A 22,339-nucleotide genomic window follows, 5' to 3' on the forward strand; every position below is an offset into this window, starting at 1 on the left:
CTGTGCGTGCAGTCTGTGTGTGTGTGTGTGTCTGTTCGGTGTGCCTGCAGTGTGTTTGCTGTGCGTGCATTGTGTGTGTGCGTCTGTTCGGTGTTCCTGCAGTGTGTTTGCTGTGCGTGCATTGTGTGTGTGCGTCTGTTCGGTGTGCCTGCAGTGTGTTTGCTGTGCGTGCATTGTGTGTGTGCGTCTGTTCGGTGTGCCTGCAGTGTGTTTGCTGTGCGTGCAGTGTGTGTGTCTGTTCGGTGTGCCTGCAGTGTGTTTGCTGTGCGTGCAGTCTGTGTGTGTGTCTGTTCGGTGTGCCTGCAGTGTGTTTGCTGTGCGTGCAGTCTGTGTGTGTGTCTGTTCGGTGTGCCTGCAGTGTGTTTGCTGTGCGTGCAGTCTGTGTGTGTGTCTGTTCGGTGTGCCTGCAGTGTGTTTGCTGTGCGTGCAGTGTGTGTGTGTCTGTTCGGTGTGCCTGCAGTGTGTTTGCTGTGCGTGCAGTGTGTGTGTGTCTGTTCGGTGTGCCTGCAGTGTGTTTGCTGTGCGTGCAGTCTGTGTGTGTGTCTGTTCGGTGTGCCTGCAGTGTGTTTGCTGTGCGTGCAGTGTGTGTGTGTCTGTTCGGTGTGCCTGCAGTGTGTTTGCTGTGCGTGCAGTGTGTGTGTGTCTGTTCGGTGTGCCTGCAGTGTGTTTGCTGTGCGTGCAGTGTGTGTGTGTCTGTTCGGTGTGCCTGCAGTGTGTTTGCTGTGCGTGCAGTCTGTGTGTGTGTGTGTCTGTTCGGTGTGCCTGCAGTGTGTCTGCTGTGTGTGCGTCTGCTCGGTGTGCCTGCAGTGTGTTTGCTGTGCGTGCAGTGTGTGTGTGCATCTGTTCGGTGTGCCTGCATTGTGTTTGCTGTGCGTGCAGTGTGTGTGTGTGCGTCTGTTCGGTGTGCCTGCAGTGTGTTTGCTATGCGTGCAGTGTGTGTGTGCGTCTGTTCGGTGTGCCTGCAGTGTGTTTGCTGTGCGTCCAGTGTGTGTGTGCGTCTGTTCGGTGTGCCTGCAGTGTGTTCTGTGTGCCTGTAGTGTGTCTGCTGTGTGTGCAGTATGTTCTGTGTGCCTGCAGTGTGTTTGCTGTGCGTGCAGTGTGTGCGTCTGTTAGGTGTGCGTGCAGTGTGTTCTGCGTGTCTGCAGTGTGTGTGCGTCTGTTCGGTGTGCCTGCAGTGTGTTTGCTATGCGTGCAGTGTGTGTGTGTCTGTTCGGTGTGCCTGCAGTGTGTTTGCTGTGCGTCCAGTGTGTGTGTGCGTCTGTTCGGTGTGCCTGCAGTGTGTTCTGTGTGCCTGTAGTGTGTCTGCTGTGTGTGCAGTATGTTCTGTGTGCCTGCAGTGTGTTTGCTGTGCGTGCAGTGTGTGCGTCTGTTAGGTGTGCGTGCAGTGTGTTCTGCGTGTCTGCAGTGTGTGTGCGTCTGTTCGGTGTGCCTGCAGTGTGTTTGCTATGCGTGCAGTGTGTGTGTGCCTGTTCGGTGTGCCTGCAGTGTGTTTGCTGTGCGTGCAGTCTGTGTGTGTGTCTGTTCGGTGTGCCTGCAGTGTGTTTGCTGTGCGTCCAGTGTGTGTGTGCGTCTGTTCGGTGTGCCTGCAGTGTGTTCTGTGTGCCTGCAGTGTGTCTGCTGTGTGTGCAGTATGTTCTGTGTGCCTGCAGTGTGTTTGCTGTGCGTGCAGTGTGTGTGTGTGTGCGTCTGTTCGGTGTGCCTGCAGTGTGTTCTGTGTGCCTGCTGTGTGTGCAGTGTGTGTGCGTCTGTTCGGTGTGCCTGCAGTGTGTTTGCTATGCGTGCAGTGTGTGTGTGCGTCTGTTCGGTGTGTCTGCTGTGTGTGCAGTATGTTCTGTGTGCCTGCAGTGTGTTTGCTGTGCGTGCAGTGTGTGTGTGCGTCTGTTCGGTGTGCGTGCAGTGTGTTCTGCGTGTCTGCAGTGTGTGTGCGTCTGTTCGGTGTGCGTTCAGTGTGTTTGGTGTGTGTCCCATGTGTGAGTTCAGTGGGCTTGTGGGTTCATTGTGTTTGTTTGGTGTGTCAATTCATTGTGTGTGTTCGGTGTACATTCAGTGTGTGTTTGCGAGTGTTCGGTCTGCGTTCAGAGTGTTTGCTGGTTCAGTTTGTGTCTTTGGTGTGTGTGAGTTTATTGTGTGTGTTAGTTGTACGTTCTGTGTGTGTGTGTTTGTTTGTGTGTGTGTGTGTGTGTGTGTGTGCGTCTGTTCGGTGTGCGTACAGTGTGTTCGGTGTGCCTGCAATGTCTGTGTGTGTCTGTTCGGTGTGCATTAAGTGTGTTTCGTGTGTGTGCGTGTGTTCTGTGTGCGAGCAGTGTGTTTGGTGTGTGTTCAGTGTGTCTTTTCGATTTGCTTCCAGTGTTTCCTCATCTGTAAGTCGCTTTGGATAAAAGCGTCTGCTAAATGACTAAATGTAAATGTAGTGTCTTTGTTATGCGTGTGGGTGGGTGCAGTGTGTGCGTTTGATGTGTGGGTTCACAGTGTGTGTGTGTGTGTTTGGTGTGCGTGCGTGCGTGCGTGTGTGTTCAGTGTGCATGCAGTGTGTTCTGTTTGCATGCAGGGTTAGGGTAAGGGTTAGTTTGCCTGCAGTGTATTTTGTGTGCCTGCAGTGTGTTCTGTTTGCCTGCAGTGTGTTCTGTTTGCATGCAGTGTGTTTTGTTTGCATGCAGGGTTAGGGTTAGGGTTAGTTTGCCTGCAGTGTATTCCGTGTGCCTGCAGTGTGTCTGCTGTGAGTGCGTCTGCTCGGTGTGCCTGCAGTGTGTTTGCTGTGCGATCAGTGTGTGTGTGTGTCTGTTCGGTGTGCCTGCAGTGTGTTTGCTGTGCGTGCAGTGTGTGTGTGTGTCTGTTCGGTGTGCCTGCAGTGTGTTTGCTGTGCGTGCAGTGTGTGTGTTTGTGTGCGTCTGTTCGGTGTGCCTGCAGTGTGTTTGCTGTGCGTGCAGTCTGTGTGTGTGTGTGTGTCTGCTCGGTGTGCCTGCAGTGTGTTTGCTTTGCGTGCAGTCTGTGTGTGTGTCTGTTCGGTGTGCCTGCAGTGTGTTTGCTGTGCGTGCAGTGTGTGTGCGTCTGTTCGGTGGGCCTGCAGTGTGTTTGCTATGCGTGCAGTGTGTGTGTGCGTCTGTTCGGTGTGCCTGCAGTGTGTTTGCTGTGCGTGCAGTCTGTGTGTGTGTCTGTTCGGTGTGCCTGCAGTGTGTTTGCTGTGCGTGCAGTGTGTGTGTGTCTGTTCGGTGTGCCTGCAGTGTGTTTGCTGTGCGTGCAGTCTGTGTGTGTGTCTGTTCGGTGTGCCTGCAGTGTGTTTGCTGTGCGTGCAGTGTGTGTGTGTGTGTCTGTTCGGTGTGCCTGCAGTGTGTTTGCTGTGCGTGCAGTGTGTGTGTGTGTGTGTCTGTTCGGTGTGCCTGCAGTGTGTTTGCTGTGCGTGCAGTCTGTGTGTGTGTGTGTGTCTGTTCGGTGTGCCTGCAGTGTGTTTGCTGTGCGTGCATTGTGTGTGTGCGTCTGTTCGGTGTTCCTGCAGTGTGTTTGCTGTGCGTGCATTGTGTGTGTGCGTCTGTTCGGTGTGCCTGCAGTGTGTTTGCTGTGCGTGCATTGTGTGTGTGCGTCTGTTCGGTGTGCCTGCAGTGTGTTTGCTGTGCGTGCAGTGTGTGTGTCTGTTCGGTGTGCCTGCAGTGTGTTTGCTGTGCGTGCAGTCTGTGTGTGTGTCTGTTCGGTGTGCCTGCAGTGTGTTTGCTGTGCGTGCAGTCTGTGTGTGTGTCTGTTCGGTGTGCCTGCAGTGTGTTTGCTGTGCGTGCAGTGTGTGTGTGTGTCTGTTCGGTGTGCCTGCAGTGTGTTTGCTGTGCGTGCAGTCTGTGTGTGTGTCTGTTCGGTGTGCCTGCAGTGTGTTTGCTGTGCGTGCAGTGTGTGTGTGTCTGTTCGGTGTGCCTGTAGTGTGTTTGCTGTGCGTGCAGTGTGTGTGTGTCTGTTCGGTGTGCCTGCAGTGTGTTTGCTGTGCGTGCAGTGTGTGTGTGTCTGTTCGGTGTGCCTGCAGTGTGTTTGCTGTGCGTGCAGTCTGTGTGTGTGTGTGTCTGTTCGGTGTGCCTGCAGTGTGTCTGCTGTGTGTGCGTCTGCTCGGTGTGCCTGCAGTGTGTTTGCTGTGCGTGCAGTGTGTGTGTGCATCTGTTCGGTGTGCCTGCATTGTGTTTGCTGTGCGTGCAGTGTGTGTGTGTGCGTCTGTTCGGTGTGCCTGCAGTGTGTTTGCTATGCGTGCAGTGTGTGTGTGCGTCTGTTCGGTGTGCCTGCAGTGTGTTTGCTGTGCGTCCAGTGTGTGTGTGCGTCTGTTCGGTGTGCCTGCAGTGTGTTCTGTGTGCCTGTAGTGTGTCTGCTGTGTGTGCAGTATGTTCTGTGTGCCTGCAGTGTGTTTGCTGTGCGTGCAGTGTGTGCGTCTGTTAGGTGTGCGTGCAGTGTGTTCTGCGTGTCTGCAGTGTGTGTGCGTCTGTTCGGTGTGCCTGCAGTGTGTTTGCTATGCGTGCAGTGTGTGTGTGTCTGTTCGGTGTGCCTGCAGTGTGTTTGCTGTGCGTCCAGTGTGTGTGTGCGTCTGTTCGGTGTGCCTGCAGTGTGTTTGCTGTGCGTCCAGTGTGTGTGTGCGTCTGTTCGGTGTGCCTGCAGTGTGTTCTGTGTGCCTGCAGTGTGTCTGCTGTGTGTGCAGTATGTTCTGTGTGCCTGCAGTGTGTTTGCTGTGCGTGCAGTGTGTGTGTGTGTGCGTCTGTTCGGTGTGCCTGCAGTGTGTTCTGTGTGCCTGCTGTGTGTGCAGTGTGTGTGCGTCTGTTCGGTGTGCCTGCAGTGTGTTTGCTATGCGTGCAGTGTGTGTGTGCGTCTGTTCGGTGTGTCTGCTGTGTGTGCAGTATGTTCTGTGTGCCTGCAGTGTGTTTGCTGTGCGTGCAGTGTGTGTGTGCGTCTGTTCGGTGTGCGTGCAGTGTGTTCTGCGTGTCTGCAGTGTGTGTGCGTCTGTTCGGTGTGCGTTCAGTGTGTTTGGTGTGTGTCCCATGTGTGAGTTCAGTGGGCTTGTGGGTTCATTGTGTTTGTTTGGTGTGTGTATTCATTTTGTGTGTTCGGTGTACATTCAGTGTGTGTTTGCGAGTGTTCGGTCTGCGTTCAGAGTGTTTGCTGGTTCAGTTTGTGTCTTTGGTGTGTGTGAGTTTATTGTGTGTGTTAGTTGTACGTTCTGTGTGTGTGTGTTTGTTTGTGTGTGTGTGTGTGTGTGTGTGCGTCTGTTCGGTGTGCGTACAGTGTGTTCGGTGTGCCTGCAATGTCTGTGTGTGTCTGTTCGGTGTGCATTAAGTGTGTTTCGTGTGTGTGCGTGTGTTCTGTGTGCGAGCAGTGTGTTTGGTGTGTGTTCAGTGTGTCTTTTCGATTTGCTTCCAGTGTTTCCTCATCTGTAAGTCGCTTTGGATAAAAGCGTCTGCTAAATGACTAAATGTAAATGTAGTGTCTTTGTTATGCGTGTGGGTGGGTGCAGTGTGTGCGTTTGATGTGTGGGTTCACAGTGTGTGTGTGTGTGTTTGGTGTGCGTGCGTGCGTGCGTGCGTGTGTGTTCAGTGTGCATGCAGTGTGTTCTGTTTGCATGCAGGGTTAGGGTAAGGGTTAGTTTGCCTGCAGTGTATTTTGTGTGCCTGCAGTGTGTTCTGTTTGCCTGCAGTGTGTTCTGTTTGCATGCAGTGTGTTTTGTTTGCATGCAGGGTTAGGGTTAGGGTTAGTTTGCCTGCAGTGTATTCCGTGTGCCTGCAGTGTGTCTGCTGTGAGTGCGTCTGCTCGGTGTGCCTGCAGTGTGTTTGCTGTGCGATCAGTGTGTGTGTGTGTCTGTTCGGTGTGCCTGCAGTGTGTTTGCTGTGCGTGCAGTGTGTGTGTGTGTCTGTTCGGTGTGCCTGCAGTGTGTTTGCTGTGCGTGCAGTGTGTGTTTGTGTGCGTCTGTTCGGTGTGCCTGCAGTGTGTTTGCTGTGCGTGCAGTCTGTGTGTGTGTGTGTGTCTGGTCGGTGTGCCTGCAGTGTGTTTGCTGTGCGTGCAGTCTGTGTGTGTGTCTGTTCGGTGTGCCTGCAGTGTGTTTGCTGTGCGTGCAGTGTGTGTGCGTCTGTTCGGTGTGCCTGCAGTGTGTTTGCTATGCGTGCAGTGTGTGTGTGCATCTGTTCGGTGTGCCTGCAGTGTGTTTGCTGTGCGTGCAGTCTGTGTGTGTGTCTGTTCGGTGTGCCTGCAGTGTGTTTGCTGTGCGTGCAGTGTGTGTGTGTCTGTTCGGTGTGCCTGCAGTGTGTTTGCTGTGCGTGCAGTCTGTGTGTATGTGTGTGTCTGCTCGGTGTGCCTGCAGTGTGTTTGCTGTGCGTGCAGTCTGTGTGTGTGTCTGTTCGGTGTGCCTGCAGTGTGTTTGCTGTGCGTGCAGTCTGTGTGTCTGTCTGTTCGGTGTGCCTGCAGTGTGTTTGCTGTGCGTGCAGTGTGTGTGTGTGTCTGTTCGGTGTGCCTGCAGTGTGTTTGCTGTGCGTGCAGTGTGTGTGTGTGTGTGTCTGTTCGGTGTGCCTGCAGTGTGTTTGCTGTGCGTGCAGTCTGTGTGTGTGTGTGTGTGTCTGTTCGGTGTGCCTGCAGTGTGTTTGCTGTGCGTGCATTGTGTGTGTGCGTCTGTTCGGTGTTCCTGCAGTGTGTTTGCTGTGCGTGCATTGTGTGTGTGCGTCTGTTCGGTGTGCCTGCTGTGTGTTTGCTGTGCGTGCATTGTGTGTGTGCGTCTGTTCGGTGTTCCTGCAGTGTGTTTGCTGTGCGTGCATTGTGTGTGTGTGTCTGTTCGGTGTGCCTGCAGTGTGTTTGCTGTGCGTGCAGTCTGTGTGTGTGTCTGTTCGGTGTGCCTGCAGTGTGTTTGCTGTGCGTGCAGTGTGTGTGTGTCTGTTCGGTGTGCCTGCAGTGTGTTTGCTGTGCGTGCAGTGTGTGTGTGTGTCTGTTCGGTGTGCCTGCAGTGTGTTTGCTGTGCGTGCAGTCTGTGTGTGTGTCTGTTCGGTGTGCCTGCAGTGTGTTTGCTGTGCGTGCAGTGTGTGTGTGTGTCTGTTCGGTGTGCCTGCAGTGTGTTTGCTGTGCGTGCAGTCTGTGTGTGTGTCTGTTCGGTGTGCCTGCAGTGTGTTTGCTGTGCGTGCAGTGTGTGTGTGTCTGTTCGGTGTGCCTGCAGTGTGTTTGCTGTGCGTGCAGTGTGTGTGTGTCTGTTCGGTGTGCCTGCAGTGTGTTTGCTGTGCGTGCAGTGTGTGTGTGTCTGTTCGGTGTGCCTGCAGTGTGTTTGCTGTGCGTGCAGTCTGTGTGTGTGTGTGTCTGTTCGGTGTGCCTGCAGTGTGTCTGCTGTGTGTGCGTCTGCTCGGTGTGCCTGCAGTGTGTTTGCTGTGCGTGCAGTGTGTGTGTGCGTCTGCTCGGTGTGCCTGCAGTGTGTTTGCTGTGCGTGCAGTGTGTGTGTCTGTTCGGTGTGCCTGCATTGTGTTTGCTGTGCGTGCAGTGTGTGTGTGTGCGTCTGTTCGGTGTGCCTGCAGTGTGTTTGCTATGCGTGCAGTGTGTGTGTGCGTCTGTTCGGTGTGCCTGCAGTGTGTTTGCTGTGCGTCCAGTGTGTGTGTGCGTCTGTTCGGTGTGCCTGCAGTGTGTTCTGTGTGCCTGTAGTGTGTCTGTTGTGTGTGCAGTATGTTCTGTGTGCCTGCAGTGTGTTTGCTGTGCGTGCAGTGTGTGCGTCTGTTAGGTGTGCGTGCAGTGTGTTCTGCGTGTCTGCAGTGTGTGTGCGTCTGTTCGGTGTGCCTGCAGTGTGTTTGCTATGCGTGCAGTGTGTGTGTGTCTGTTCGGTGTGCCTGCAGTGTGTTTGCTGTGCGTCCAGTGTGTGTGTGCGTCTGTTCGGTGTGCCTGCAGTGTGTTTGCTGTGCGTCCAGTGTGTGTGTGCGTCTGTTCGGTGTGCCTGCAGTGTGTTCTGTGTGCCTGCAGTGTGTCTGCTGTGTGTGCAGTATGTTCTGTGTGCCTGCAGTGTGTTTGCTGTGCGTGCAGTGTGTGTGTGTGTGCGTCTGTTCGGTGTGCCTGCAGTGTGTTCTGTGTGCCTGCTGTGTGTGCAGTGTGTGTGCGTCTGTTCGGTGTGCCTGCAGTGTGTTTGCTATGCGTGCAGTGTGTGTGTGCGTCTGTTCGGTGTGCCTGCAGTGTGTTTGCTGTGCGTCCAGTGTGTGTGTGCGTCTGTTCGGTGTGCCTGCAGTGTGTTCTGTGTGCCTGTAGTGTGTCTGCTGTGTGTGCAGTATGTTCTGTGTGCCTGCAGTGTGTTTGCTGTGCGTGCAGTGTGTGCGTCTGTTAGGTGTGCGTGCAGTGTGTTCTGCGTGTCTGCAGTGTGTGTGCGTCTGTTCGGTGTGCCTGCAGTGTGTTTGCTATGCGTGCAGTGTGTGTGTGCCTGTTCGGTGTGCCTGCAGTGTGTTTGCTGTGCGTCCAGTGTGTGTGTGCGTCTGTTCGGTGTGCCTGCAGTGTGTTTGCTGTGCGTCCAGTGTGTGTGTGCGTCTGTTCGGTGTGCCTGCAGTGTGTTCTGTGTGCCTGCAGTGTGTCTGCTGTGTGTGCAGTATGTTCTGTGTGCCTGCAGTGTGTTTGCTGTGCGTGCAGTGTGTGTGTGTGTGCGTCTGTTCGGTGTGCCTGCAGTGTGTTCTGTGTGCCTGCTGTGTGTGCAGTGTGTGTGCGTCTGTTCGGTGTGCCTGCAGTGTGTTTGCTATGCGTGCAGTGTGTGTGTGCGTCTGTTCGGTGTGTCTGCTGTGTGTGCAGTATGTTCTGTGTGCCTGCAGTGTGTTTGCTGTGCGTGCAGTGTGTGTGTGCGTCTGTTCGGTGTGCGTGCAGTGTGTTCTGCGTGTCTGCAGTGTGTGTGCGTCTGTTCGGTGTGCGTTCAGTGTGTTTGGTGTGTGTCCCATGTGTGAGTTCAGTGGGCTTGTGGGTTCATTGTGTTTGTTTGGTGTGTGTATTCATTGTGTGTGTTCGGTGTACATTCAGTGTGTGTTTGCGAGTGTTCGGTCTGCGTTCAGAGTGTTTGCTGGTTCAGTTTGTGTCTTTGGTGTGTGTGAGTTTATTGTGTGTGTTAGTTGTACGTTCTGTGTGTGTGTGTGTGTTTGTTTGTGTGTGTGTGTGTGTGTGTGTGTGTGTGTGCGTCTGTTCGGTGTGCGTACAGTGTGTTCGGTGTGCCTGCAATGTCTGTGTGTGTCTGTTCGGTGTGCATTAAGTGTGTTTCGTGTGTGTGCGTGTGTTCTGTGTGCGAGCAGTGTGTTTGGTGTGTGTTCAGTGTGTCTTTTCGATTTGCTTCCAGTGTTTCCTCATCTGTAAGTCGCTTTGGATAAAAGCGTCTGCTAAATGACTAAATGTAAATGTAGTGTCTTTGTTATGCGTGTGGGTGGGTGCAGTGTGTGCGTTTGATGTGTGGGTTCACAGTGTGTGTGTGTGTGTTTGGTGTGCGTGCGTGCGTGCGTGTGTGTTCAGTGTGCATGCAGTGTGTTCTGTTTGCATGCAGGGTTAGGGTAAGGGTTAGTTTGCCTGCAGTGTATTTTGTGTGCCTGCAGTGTGTTCTGTTTGCCTGCAGTGTGTTCTGTTTGCATGCAGTGTGTTTTGTTTGCATGCAGGGTTAGGGTTAGGGTTAGTTTGCCTGCAGTGTATTCCGTGTGCCTGCAGTGTGTTCTGTTTGCATGCAGTGTGTTCTGTTTGCATGCAGTGTGTTCTGTTTGCATGCAGTGTGTTCTGTTTGCATGCAGTGTGTTCGATGAGCGTAGTGTGTGTGTTTGGTGTGCCTGCAGTGTGTTTTGTGTGGGTGCAGTGTGTGTGTGTGTCCGTTCGGTGTATTTGGGGTGCGTTCAGTGTGTGTGTGTTCTGTGTATGTTCAATGTGTGCGTGTGTTCGGTGTGTGCGTTTGCAGTGTGTGTGTCTTTTCGATGTGTCAGTGTCTATGGTGTGTGTGTGTGTGTGTTCGGTGTGCTTGCAGTGTGTGTGTTCGGTATGCGTTCTCCAACAGTCTAGAGATCATTTACATTTACATTTATTCATTTGGCAGACGCTTTTATCCAAAGCGACTTACAAGTAGTTTTTTACAGTGTCACATTACTGCAGAGCAATCAGGGGTAAGGTGTCTTGCTCAAGGGCACTTCAGTCATGACCTGCTGGCACTGAGATTAGAACCGGCAACCTTCAGAATCTCAGTCTCTCACTCATGTTGTGTTGTGTTGTATTTGACAGGACCCCTTCATGTTTGAGCCGAGCTGCAGTTTCAAAGTGGATGAGTTTGGCTTCTTTCTCACGTGGAAGAGTGACGGGAAGGTGCTGAGATTTTCTTAATTAACTGAGATGTTGTGTCATGATGAAAGAGCACTAAACACAATTTTTTTTAATAAAACACATTAATGTAAAAAATATATTATATTTCAAGTCACACTTCATGATATCTCCCCCATCAATTAACAGACATTTTATACAAATGCTAATGATAGAAGATCAAATCCTTGTTTCAGGTTTTGTTTTGAGCAGATTCAGCTTCATCAGTTTTGTGTGTTCTTGTCTCTGTCCTATAGGAAGGTCAAGTTCTGGAATGTTCTCTGATCAACAGCATTCGTCCGGGAGTCGTGCTGAAGGTTGGAAACATTTCATTTCTCACTGTAGGGTTATGATTGTGAGGTATGTTAATCTGCTCCAAAACAAAACCTGCTTACGTGTACAGAGATGTTCAGATGCTCATTTTAATGCTTCTCTTCTTCTTCTCATTTGTTTGTCGCATTGGATAAACGCATCTGATAAATGAGTAAATGTAAATCTCTAGTCGTCTTTCTAGTGATCATGTGACATAGAGAAACATATTTGACCTGAAGACCATCATGTGTGTCACAGTGTCTGTATGTATGAACGTCATCATGTTAATGAGCTGATGTGTATCTGACACATTACTGACTGATGATGGGACATGTGTGTGTGTGTGTGTGAGATCCTGTGGACATTATTTAACCCAACTCATATTCAGTCTCTGTGTCAAATATTGACTCCCCGTCACCCCACCCTGCTGTTCTGTTTGTCATGTTATAGCAGCGTCTTTCAGGATCTTAAGACGGTTGTGGTTCTGTTTGTCAAGCGGGAGGTTTCATGTTTATACTTTCAACCGTCTGCCGTTCTTATCGCTCACACAAACACAAGCTGTCGTCCTTACATGAAGTAAAGATGCCATGTGTTCAAACATCATCCCAGTACACTAGAAATAATCCAGCGCAGAAATAAAAGTCGATGACACGTTTCTTTTTCACATCACATTTCATTAGGGTTGGATTCCTGAAATCATTTTATGGTGCTCCGAGTATGTCTCATGAGGATGTTGAAGGTGTTTCACATCATCTGTTAAGTGTGGATACTCTAGTTGTTCAGGAGTGATCGTCAGCAGTGACACATTATTCAGCTTTATATGAAACACACACACGCTCACGACTGATATAACTGCAGTTCTGGATGAAATGGGAAATACATTGCAATCATCACAACATGCATATCATCCGTCAATATTAATATATATCAAGTGAAGTTATGTTCCGGGTGTTTTTTAGGGGCCGGGGAGGTGTGCTGTTTTATTTACAGTGTTTGCTTTCTGCAGGACTTAAAGATTCTGGCATATCTTGAAGCGGCGGGGAAGAGCGAGGCCGATCTTGATGGTCGCATCATCTGCGTCTGCAGCGGACCAGACCTGGTCAACCTCAGCTTCATGTACATGCTGACGGACAGCCCAGATACTGCCAAGGTAACCGTCACCGTGGCAACCTCTGTTTTACCAATCAACGCCGCAGGGTTTTAGATGAAGCTCACGGAGCCCCTGTGTGTGTGTTCAACTCATTCAAATAGTGTGATTCAATAAAGATGAACCTCTGAGAACACACACACACACTATCACCAGACAAACATGTGATCACACACCTCATTGGTGTTTGGATGATCAGATCATTTCTTGTTTCTCATCTTCACTCTTGTTGTTCTCTTCTGAAAACAACCCTACATCAGTCACTCACCACTGAATGAATTTTTCAAGGTTACAAGACGCAGTTCATGTCCAGACCTGCCAAAAGCTGAGATGATAGAGCTGGATAAAGAAGGAAGTGACGACTTGACACGTCTTCACTAAGAAATTTCAGCTGCTGTTAGATTATTAATTATAATCTTAAATCAAATGTTGCCTTGTTGTGCGAGCACTGTTGAGCTTGTGCAGAGGCTGCAGCTTTTGCCAGAGGGGAACTGGAATCCACTGGTTAGGCCTGGTTTACCTCTATGAGGTTTTTTCTCCTCCAATGGAGTTTTGGGTTCCTCGCCACCGTTTGCATACTGTTAGCACTGTTTGCCTGGCCGGGGGGCTGCTAGAATTTTATAGTTTTATTTAATTATCACTGCATGTAGGAAATTATAGTCTGTTTAATATTTGACCTTTGTTTCTCTCTTCTTATCTTGGGTGTGTGGTTCTCGGTGATGGCCCATGATCTGTGTGTTGTTTTCAGATGTTGTGTGTTGTGTGTTCAGATGTTGTGTGTTGTGTGTTCAGATGTTGTGTTGTTGTGTTTTCAGATGTTGTGTTGTTGCATGCTTCTTCTATGATTCACCTGGCGAGTTTGTATTTCATCAGGTGTATCCTAAAGGAAGCGGTGAGATGGTAACGGGTATGAGGACGCAGGTCCTGTTTGACAGTAACCGTTGTCGAGAGGACTCTCAGGTCATCAGGGGGGTCATGTCGTGTTTGTTTCTCTTGTTTGCAGAAATGGATGGAAGGCTTGAAATCGGTGATTCACAACTTCAAGGCCAATAATGTTTGTCCGATGACCTGTCTGAAGAAACAGTGAGTCAATCTGACACACACCTCACCTTTGCGTCAATGCACAAGATGCTCACAAAGTCTCTTGTCTTTCTTCACGTTTAGTTGGATGAAACTGTCGTTCCTTACAAACGTGAACGGACAGATCCCGGTGCGAGGGTAAGTGACGATGTCCTGTAGTCACTCTGCATCAGCTCTCTTTAGTCTGAAATCAATTCTGTTTCCTGTTGCAGAATCACAAGGACGTTCGGCTCAGGTAAAACGGAGAAAGGAATATTTCAGGCTCTGAAGGAGCTCGGCCTGCCCAGTGGAAAGGTGTCGTATTTTGCTCCTCGTTCTTTTATTGTTTGTGTTGTTAGTTTCTTCGTCCTTTGACCTGCTGAAAGTTTTTTTGCTTTTCAGAACGATGAAATTGAACATTCGGTCTTCACGTTTGATGTCTTCTACGCCCTCACTCAGAAGATTAGCCCTCGCAACGACATATGGGAGCTTTTCCAGAAGATGTACGTCCTCTGAACCGCCAGAACTGAATAAACGCAGAGCTGTGTGTTTTTCTCAGGAGTTTATAAAGTGATCTCTGTAGATACGCATCAGTTTGTGAAGCGCCGGACTGCGTCACACTACTAACTACATACTGTACTGTAGCGTAAAGAATCTAACGGCTTCACCTGTAATGTTATAAACTAACAGTTTGTGATTCAGAAATGCTTTGCGATGTCTAATTCTCTCTCTGTCTTTGATTTCTGATTAATCTCTTTGCAGCAACGGGAACAAAAGTGATTATTTAACCGTAGAGCAGTTAGTCAGCTTTCTAAATGAAGTAAGCTTTTTATCATCATTAACTCTTCCCTCGTGTGCATGCTCCTTTCATCCTGTTATAAGCCAATCACTGTCCTCCATGACGTAACCATGACTACAGTGCCAGCTGTCTGGCTGTTTCTCTGTCTCACTGCTTGTTGTTGATGCACACCTTCTGTTACTGGTCTATTGATACCATGCATTGTGTTTGTTTGTCTGCTGTAATGCAGAGTGAAGCTCATCAGCCACAGTCACTGACCGATAGATTCTTCTTGTTTCTTCATGAAACGTCTCTGTCGCTCACTGTGTGCTTTCTGATCTCATATTCGGCCGCTATGATCTGAGGAATGATGTTTGATTTTCTCTGTAGAACCAGCGAGACCCTCGACTCAATGAGATCCTCTTTCCCTTCTACGACCCAAAGCGAGTGATGCAGATCATTGAGAAGTACGAGAGAGACGGAGACTTAAAGAAGAAAGGTTAGAATACTGAACGATCCACTGCTGTCCTCTAGTGTTCCCTCACTGTATTTACACTCAACCGCAGTGTCAAGCGAACACTAAAGTGTGATTTACTCCAGATTTAAGACACTGGTGATTTAAAACAATACGAATCCAAATCACATTCACACTTTGAGTACAGATGGAGTGTCACTGAATGTTTCTGCTCTGTGGATGTTCCCAAGAAACGTCACATCACGTCCAAATTTGATCTTTAATTTTCTGACCCAGAACGCTTTGATAAAAGGATTTCACACCATTTTAAAATATTCTTAAATACTGTGAAACAAAGGAGTTTAATAATGTAAGAAACAACAAACAGCCCACGAGAAACTCTTCACACACACGCCATATGCTGTCAGTGAGTTTAATTGGTCCAGATTCTTTCGTTTGATTTCAGGTCGCATGTCTAGCGACGGCTTCTGTCGGTACCTGATGTCAGATGAGAACGCCCCGGTGTTTCTGGACCGGTTGGATATGTGTCAGGAGATGGATCATCCTGTGGCTCATTATCTCATCAGCTCTTCACACAACACTTATCTGACCGGACGACAGTTCGGCGGCAAATCTTCTGTTGAGATGTACCGACAGGTGTTGCTGTCTGGCTGCAGGTGTGTGTGTGTGTTTATCTGACTCAAAAAAAACACTCATGTGTGGTTAGGATTCAAACATAAACACTCATGTGTGGTTATGCGTGCCTGTGTGTATGTGTGCGTGTCTGTGTGTGCTTGTCTGTGTGTGCGTGTATTTGTGTGTGTGTATGTGTCTGTGCGTGTATCTGTGTGTGTGTGTGTGTGTATCTGTGTGTGCGTATCTGTGTGTGTGTGCGTATCTGTGTGTGCATATATATATGTGTGTGTGTGTGTGTGTGTGTGTGCGCGTATCTGTGTGTGCATATATATATGTGTGTGTGTGCACGTATCTGTGTGCGTGCCTGTTTTTGTGTGTGTCTGTGTGTATGTGTGTGTGTGTGTGTGTGTGTGTGTATCTGTGTGTGCGTATCTGTGTGTGTGTGTGTGTGTGTGTGTGTGTGTGTGTGTGTGTGTGTGTGTGTGTGCGCGTATCTGTGTGTGCATATATATATATGTGTGTGTGTGCACGTATCTGTGTGCGTGCCTGTTTTTGTGTGTGTCTGTGTGTGTTTTAGGTGCATTGAGTTGGACTGCTGGGATGGTAAAGGTGAAGATCAGGAGCCAATCATAACTCACGGAAAGGCCATGTGCACTGATATTCTGTTTAAGGTGGGACTTTAGGTTTAATACTGTGCTCATTTTTTTGAGACATTTTAATATAAAACATTTTTCAGTTGCAAAAGGTGATAAACCTCACGTCAAGAGTTGAGTCTGAAATGTGTGTATTACGACAGAAGTTTCATTGATTTCAGTCACAGGACTTCTCATCATTCATCTCTCATTCATGTCCGTCAAGAACAATAACAAGGGTTTTTTAGGGTTTTAGTGTTGGTTATGTGATTATATAGACGACTTCGTAATTTTGATGTCATCATAAATATCATGTTTACAATGTGTCCACCAATCAGTGATGTTATTTCATCTCTTGTTTTTTTTAACAGGATGTAATTCAAGCCATTAAAGAGACAGCGTTTGTGGCATCTGAATATCCCGTCATTCTCTCCTTTGAGAACCACTGCAGGTAAAACAATGAAAAGCAAGTAGATTGACGAGAGGTGTTGATGTGTTCTTGATGTGTATTTGTGTGTTGCAGTAAAACACAGCAGTATAAGATGTCAAAGTATTGCGAGGAGATGTTTGGTGATCTGTTACTCAAGCAGCCGCTGGAGGGTTTTCCGGTACGTGATCTCTTCTATTCCCTCGCACACAAACCCACCCGAGAGCCAGAGTGCCCATGCGGTCCACTGAGAGAACACTATTCTGATTCTGTCTGTCGGCTTTATGGGCGCAGCGGTTCTGTTTTTAAATGAATGTGGTTTGTTTTCAGTTAGATGCTGGACAGCCGTTACCATCCCCGAACGACCTCAAGCTCAAAATCCTCATCAAAAACAAGCGCTTAAAACCTGAAGTAGAGCAAAGTGGGTGGATCACTGTCTGTTTGTTTTGTCCTGTTGTTGAATTTGGAATGTGAATGTAGTTAATGATGTGTTTACAGGGCAGCTGGAGTCCTTTAAGAAGCACATGGAAGCTGGGGAGATGAGCATACAGGCCGGAGAAGATGACAACGATGAAGACCTGGAGAGCGGTACAACGAGCTGGATTAACTGATGACCTCAGAAATCAATAGACATCACAATTATTTCATTATGGGTTAACACGCGGATGTAACAAGACCTGTTTGACGTTTGACAAGGACCCAATTGATCTACAGGTTGCGCAATGTCATTCGATTTCGTCAAATCCACTTCCAAAAAATCCAGTCTGCCTCTTTCTGCATAAATAACCAATCACAATCAAAAGCATCGATCTGTTGTTCCCTAAACCAATGAGCTTTCATTGTCACACAGAAGCAAGCCGGGACTTCAGCCAACATGACTATTAGCATCAGCATAGATTATTTCATTGTATCCTAATTATTGGGGTCAGCAGTGGTCTAGTGGTTATAGAGTTGGGCTTGTGATCAGAAGGTTGCTGGTTCTAATCTCAGTGTCAGCAGGTCATGACTGAAGTGCCCTTGAGCAAGACACCTTACCCCTGATTGCTCTGCAGTAATGTGACACTGTAAAAAACTACTTTTAAGTCGCTTTGGATAAAAGCGTCTGCCAAATGAATATATATTATTGTGGAGTTGAAAGCTTGCACGTGTACGTCACATGTATGACAGCATCATATACATCTGTGACAGTAAAGGGATGAGATCATTTACAAATAGATCACAAGAGATGAAATTCTGTCTGTCTGTCTGCAGCAGTGGATGTTAAAGAGTTAAACTCTGAGCTGAAGACCAGTAACAATCTGTCGATGTCAGAAGATGGCAGTGAGCAGAACACTCAGGACAGTCTCAAGAAGAAGGTGAGACGCAGGCAGCTATTGGATGTCGGATGCACTTTAGGTTCTGCTCTTGACTTCATGTTGTTCTTCTAGATTCTTGAAGATGATGTGACAGAAATGTCAGAGGTTACTGATGTGACGGATGTTTCTGAAGCGTCTGATCTTGATAACAAAAAGAAGGTCTGATGATCATTCTGATGTCTGATGTTGACTTGGAAATGGTTTTCAGCATTCAGATCATTCAGCCTTGTGTTTTGTCATCAGGGGGCAGAATCGGCAGAAGACGCAGATGCAGAACAGCAACTGATCGCCTCATATAAGTATGAAGGAGCTACTACCAACATCCACCCGTTTCTGTCTGCCATGGTCAACTACGCCCAGCCGGTGAAGTTTCAAGGATTTAAGGTTGCAGAAGGTCAGTTATAAACATTACGTTCTGATTGGATGAGCTGCATCTTATCATCACACACCTACGACTGCACATTTGACATCATTTCATAAGTTGGTTAGTTTCTCAACGACCTCAAACAATCTGCAGTTAAACTAGTGATGTGTTTTAGATCAGTGGTTTTCAAACTGTGGTACATGACACGACAGAAAACTCCATATAGTCATTTACATTTCCTGTTTTAAATACAATTTCTAAAGTTTAATACATAACTGATAAATACAGAATATAACTCCGCTTAAAATAGTTTCTCATGAGCGGCTGTAACTCAGGTTTGTGACGGACAGCTCAAACACAGAGCGGGAGCAGACAGGCGTTTGTGAGTCTCTCTCTCTCTCTCTGATCCGATGAGCTGCATGTAATTTAAGTTTCTTATGTATTTCTGCTCTGTTTAAAGCTGTTGTTATTGCTGTAAAGTGCTAATTTAACGTGCGTCTGCATCTACTCGAGGTAAAAATCAATGAAGCGTGCCTTGCGATTTAGTTTCGACAAAAGTCGCTGCAGTAAAGTGTGAGTCTCTTGTTTGTTCTATATACAGCTCTTCTCAATGTCTACATACATTTATCTTCGCTGTTTAATATTCTTTCCCTATTGTTAGTCTTTAATATAAGTTTGTAGTCTTGAAGGCCCCACAAAGTGAATAAATCCCCCTTAAGTCATTTACAGATCCCTGTTAACTGTGCATTACAGAAAAGTGTTTTGTGTTCACTATTACTGCTGAATAACTGTTGTTTAGCAGCTGGTAAATAAATTAGGGTTTGCATTATTAATAATACATTACAATTGGAGCAAGAGGTGTAAAGACAAAGGCTCACAGCTCTAGTATTCCTTTGAATGTTTCATAGACCGCGGAACTGGGGGGGCCAGGGGGGCCACGGCCCGGGCAACTTTTGTACTCTGACAAACTATCTGATATGAATAAAAGCCTAAGTTGTATCCGTGTTTTTACGAGCCAAACAATACTAGTCACCACACAGCTTCACTCACTCTCACCAACTGCTGCGATAAAAAAAACTCACACTGACTACTGCATTTTGATTTGAAATTAGTGTGCATTGTTTATCAACTACGACGTTAGGTTGACGTAGTTACTAGGTCTGTCATGTGAGAGCATCGTCGCGAGCTAACAGCGGGCACCTGTTTAACCGCTGGCGGCATTACCAGGCTGCGACAATTAAGGGACAGAAGTCAATGTCAGATTTTTAACAAATAAACTGGCAAAACAAAATGAGCAAACTACTCCAGCTTCCACTGTCGCCTCAACAACAGACCCGGAGCGTCCATCTCCACCACAGACTCAGACGAGCCCGCTAGCTGCTCTCCTCCGGCTTCAAGCCAAGCTACCGACAGCCACTGTACAAGTGAGTGCTGCGGGGGATCTTACAAAACCCTGCTGTTCTTATGAAGACCAAAAAGGTACAGGGGACTGGGTCTTCACAACAAGCAAGATCAGTTCAATATCAGTGGTTCAAAGATTTTAACTGGCTGACATTTTGTGACACGAGCGGAAAACTTTACTTGTTTTGTGGGTGTGAGTGTGTGTGAGTGTGTGTCTGTGCGGCTCTGCACATCAATCTGATAATAATGTCTTGACTTGTGATGATAATGACTATGATGTTGATTTAGATTCAAGGCAGCAAGATGAGTTGTGGTTGTGGACTGGATGTACTTTATGTGTTTGCTATAGTTTCATCTGTGCGTTTATGTGTAAATAGGCCTGTTGTGTGTGAATGTAAGTGGGATCAAAGGGGTTAATCTGAGGAAACATGTGTGCGTATTCATCATGTGTGTACTGTAGATGTGACTGTGTGGTGTCGGAATAAAATAAAGTGCTCCGCAACGTTTTTTAATATATCAGTAATATTGTCTGTTTCAATGCATTTGCGCCCCACCCCCTCCGCGTGACTTGAAATTATGGCCCCCCCTTGTTCAGATGCGTTCCGCGGTCCATGATGTTTACCCATGTGATTTTATATGGCGGTCATTAGGTGCTACTTGGAACAACTCATTTTATAAAGGATGGAACTTGATGTGAACAGCTTGAGAACCGCTGGTGTAGATCATGTCCGTGTTACATCATTCATTGTACACTGTAAATGTCCTTCACTGCATTCATGTTTCACCTAAAACCAACTGAAAGCTTCCGTCCGTCTCCTTGATCAAACAGACAGTAGTTTCATGTTCATTTATTCATTCAGAGAGAAATTAAATAAATATATATATATATACAGAACTAGTCTAAAGTTTGGAAACACTTGAGGGAAATGACTCTCATGACCTTAAAATCTACTACAATTATTTCATAAACACACAACATATCAATTTCTTTCATTAGAAAACCACAATTTTATTTTGACTATTATTCTAAAAGGTGGAAAAATCTTAATAAAAAATGAGTAAGTGTATCCAAACATTTGACTGATGGTGCAGATTTTATAGTGTGTGTGTATGAGAACAGCAGAATGTCAAATGTTTGTTTTGTGTTTAGAGAGAAACATTCATCACAACATGTCCTCGTTCAATGAGTCTGTTGGTTTGGGCTATCTGAAGACAAACGCCATCGAGTTTGTGAAGTATCCTTTCACACGTCTTGTGATTTGAAGTGACATGTTAACATTCCTGTGAAGTTTTTCGATGTTCATGTGAGTTTATACTGAGCACATGAGTCTGTCGTTTTACAATAACTCAAACCAAAATGACAGAAATCATCTGCAGCTGTTGGATTTCTTTAAATGTATTTAGTCAAGTTTGACCAGTAGATGGCGGTATAAGCGCATTTGGGTTAGAAACCTATTTCTGAACCTGAAACAGAAACCCTAATAAACACTGAGCTCTACATGAGCAAAAGAATCAATTTTGCATTACTTTAATATTGTGATATTGTGAATATACAGCTGAACTTCACGTATGATTGTTTTTTCCGGCTCCTCTCCTGCTGTTCTGAATTAAAAATAAACACTGCACTGTCCGTTTAATCCCTCAACCACATACATGAAGCTACAACAAGCGACAGATGAGCCGGATTTACCCCAAAGGAGGCCGTGTGGACTCCAGCAATTACATGCCTCAGGTCTTCTGGAATGCCGGCTGCCAGATGGTTTCTCTGAACTTCCAGACTCCAGGTACAGCTTCAGCTCCGGGCTCTGACAGCCACGGCTCCCGCCCCCCCTGCCCACAGACTCCCCTCTACCTCCCCCACCCCTGACAACCAGACTCCCCTCTTCCTCCCCCACCTCACTCCGCCCCTGACAACCAGACTCCCCTCTACCTCCCCCACCCCACTCGGCCCCTGACAACCAGACTCCCCTCTTCCTCCCCCACCTCACTCCGCCCCTGACAACCAGACTCCCCTCTACCTCCCCCACCCCACTCGGCCCCTGACAACCAGACTCCCCTCTTCCTCCCCCACCTCACTCCCGCCCCTGACAACCAGACTACCCTCTTCCTCCCCCACCTCACTCCGCCCCTGACAACCAGACTCCCCTCTTCCTCCCCCACCTCACTCCGCCCCTGACAACCAGACTCCCCTCTACCTCCCCCACCCCACTCGGGCCCCTGACAACCAGACTCCCCTCTTCCTCCCCCACCTCACTCCGCCCCTGACAACCAGACTACCCTCTTCCTCCCCCACCTCACTCCGCCCCTGACAACCAGACTCCCCTCTACCTCCCCCACCCCACTCGGCCCCTGACAACCAGACTCCCCTCTTCCTCCCCGACCTCAACTCCGCCCCTGACAACCAGACTCCCCTCTTCCTCCCCCACCTCACTCCGCCCCGACAACCAGACTCCCCTCTACCTCCCCCACCTCACTCCGCCCCTGACAACCAGACTCCCCTCTTCCTCCCCCACCTCACTCCGCCCCTGACAACCAGACTCCCCTCTACCTACCCCACCCCACTCGGCCCCTGACAACCAGACTCCCCTCTACCTCCCCACCTCACTCCGCCCCTGACAACCAGACTCCCCTCTACCTCCCCCACCTCACTCCGCCCCTGACAACCAGACTCCCCTCTACCTCCCCCACCCCACTCGGCCCCTGACAACCAGACTCCCCTCTTCCTCCCCCACCCCACTCGGCCCCTGACAACCAGACTCCCCTCTTCCTCCCCCACCTCACTCCGCCCCTGACAACCAGACTCCCCTCTACCTCCCCCACCCCACTCGGCCCCTGACAACCAGACTCCCCTCTTCCTTCCCCACCCCACTCCGCCCCTGACAACCAGACTCCCCTCTACCTCCCCCACCCCACTCCGCCCCTGACAACCAGACTCCCCTCTTCCTCCCCCACCTCACTCCGCCCCGACAACCAGACTCCCCTCTACCTCCCCCACCTCACTCCGCCCCTGACAACCAGACTCCCCTCTTCCTTCCCCACCCCACTCCGCCCCTGACAACCAGACTCCCCTCTTCCTCCCCCACCTCACTCCGCCCCTGACAACCAGACTCCCCTCTACCTCCCCCACCCCACTCCGCCCCTGACAACCAGACTCCCCTCTGTATGATGATGATTTTTGGGTCGCAGGTCAGTAGTTCTTCAGGCTCCTGATACAGATCATCACTCAAACATTTACTGTGTTTCTGTAACCAAAGCACATGCTGCACACATGACAGTAAAAGAACAAACGGTGCTTGACTGGACGCGCTCACGACTTCATTGAGTTCACAAAGCGCTCGCGCCAGAATGTACTGTATGACCCACAACACACACACACACTGTTCGTGAACAGATGCTGCATTTTCCCGCGGGCTCAGGAGGGGGCGGGGTGATGTTATTGAGGGGGGAAAACTCGCTCGGATGAGCTGATATCCACTCACATGTACTGCACGTTTATAAACGTCACGTG

The 22,339-nt window shown here is 48.7% G+C and overlaps 1 protein-coding gene across 1 annotated transcript in view; it reads left to right on the forward strand.

Annotated features, from left to right (window-relative positions):
• Positions 1-20,698, forward strand: part of LOC306904542 (1-phosphatidylinositol 4,5-bisphosphate phosphodiesterase beta-4-like) — a gene marked incomplete at its 3' end in the record, with an annotated part of 34,500 nt that extends 13,802 nt beyond the window's left edge. Inside the window, exons 5-24 of the mRNA XM_079474531.1 lie at positions 10,192-10,272; positions 10,524-10,583; positions 11,585-11,728; positions 12,729-12,808; positions 12,890-12,943; positions 13,018-13,099; positions 13,187-13,287; positions 13,547-13,604; positions 13,953-14,061; positions 14,483-14,693; positions 15,230-15,323; positions 15,656-15,735; positions 15,808-15,892; positions 16,042-16,132; positions 16,210-16,299; positions 16,963-17,066; positions 17,139-17,225; positions 17,310-17,460; positions 19,982-20,066; positions 20,491-20,698. Coding sequence (XP_079330657.1) covers positions 10,192-10,272; positions 10,524-10,583; positions 11,585-11,728; positions 12,729-12,808; positions 12,890-12,943; positions 13,018-13,099; positions 13,187-13,287; positions 13,547-13,604; positions 13,953-14,061; positions 14,483-14,693; positions 15,230-15,323; positions 15,656-15,735; positions 15,808-15,892; positions 16,042-16,132; positions 16,210-16,299; positions 16,963-17,066; positions 17,139-17,225; positions 17,310-17,460; positions 19,982-20,066; positions 20,491-20,698 — 2,055 coding nt within the window. The remainder of the gene's footprint in view (positions 1-10,191; positions 10,273-10,523; positions 10,584-11,584; positions 11,729-12,728; positions 12,809-12,889; positions 12,944-13,017; positions 13,100-13,186; positions 13,288-13,546; positions 13,605-13,952; positions 14,062-14,482; positions 14,694-15,229; positions 15,324-15,655; positions 15,736-15,807; positions 15,893-16,041; positions 16,133-16,209; positions 16,300-16,962; positions 17,067-17,138; positions 17,226-17,309; positions 17,461-19,981; positions 20,067-20,490) is intronic.
• Positions 20,699-22,339: the final 1,641 nt, after the last annotated feature.

The sequence above is a fragment of the Barbatula barbatula genome, assembly GCF_947034865.1.
Source record: "Barbatula barbatula genome assembly, chromosome: 15".
NCBI classification, from domain to species: Eukaryota; Metazoa; Chordata; class Actinopteri; order Cypriniformes; family Nemacheilidae; genus Barbatula; species Barbatula barbatula.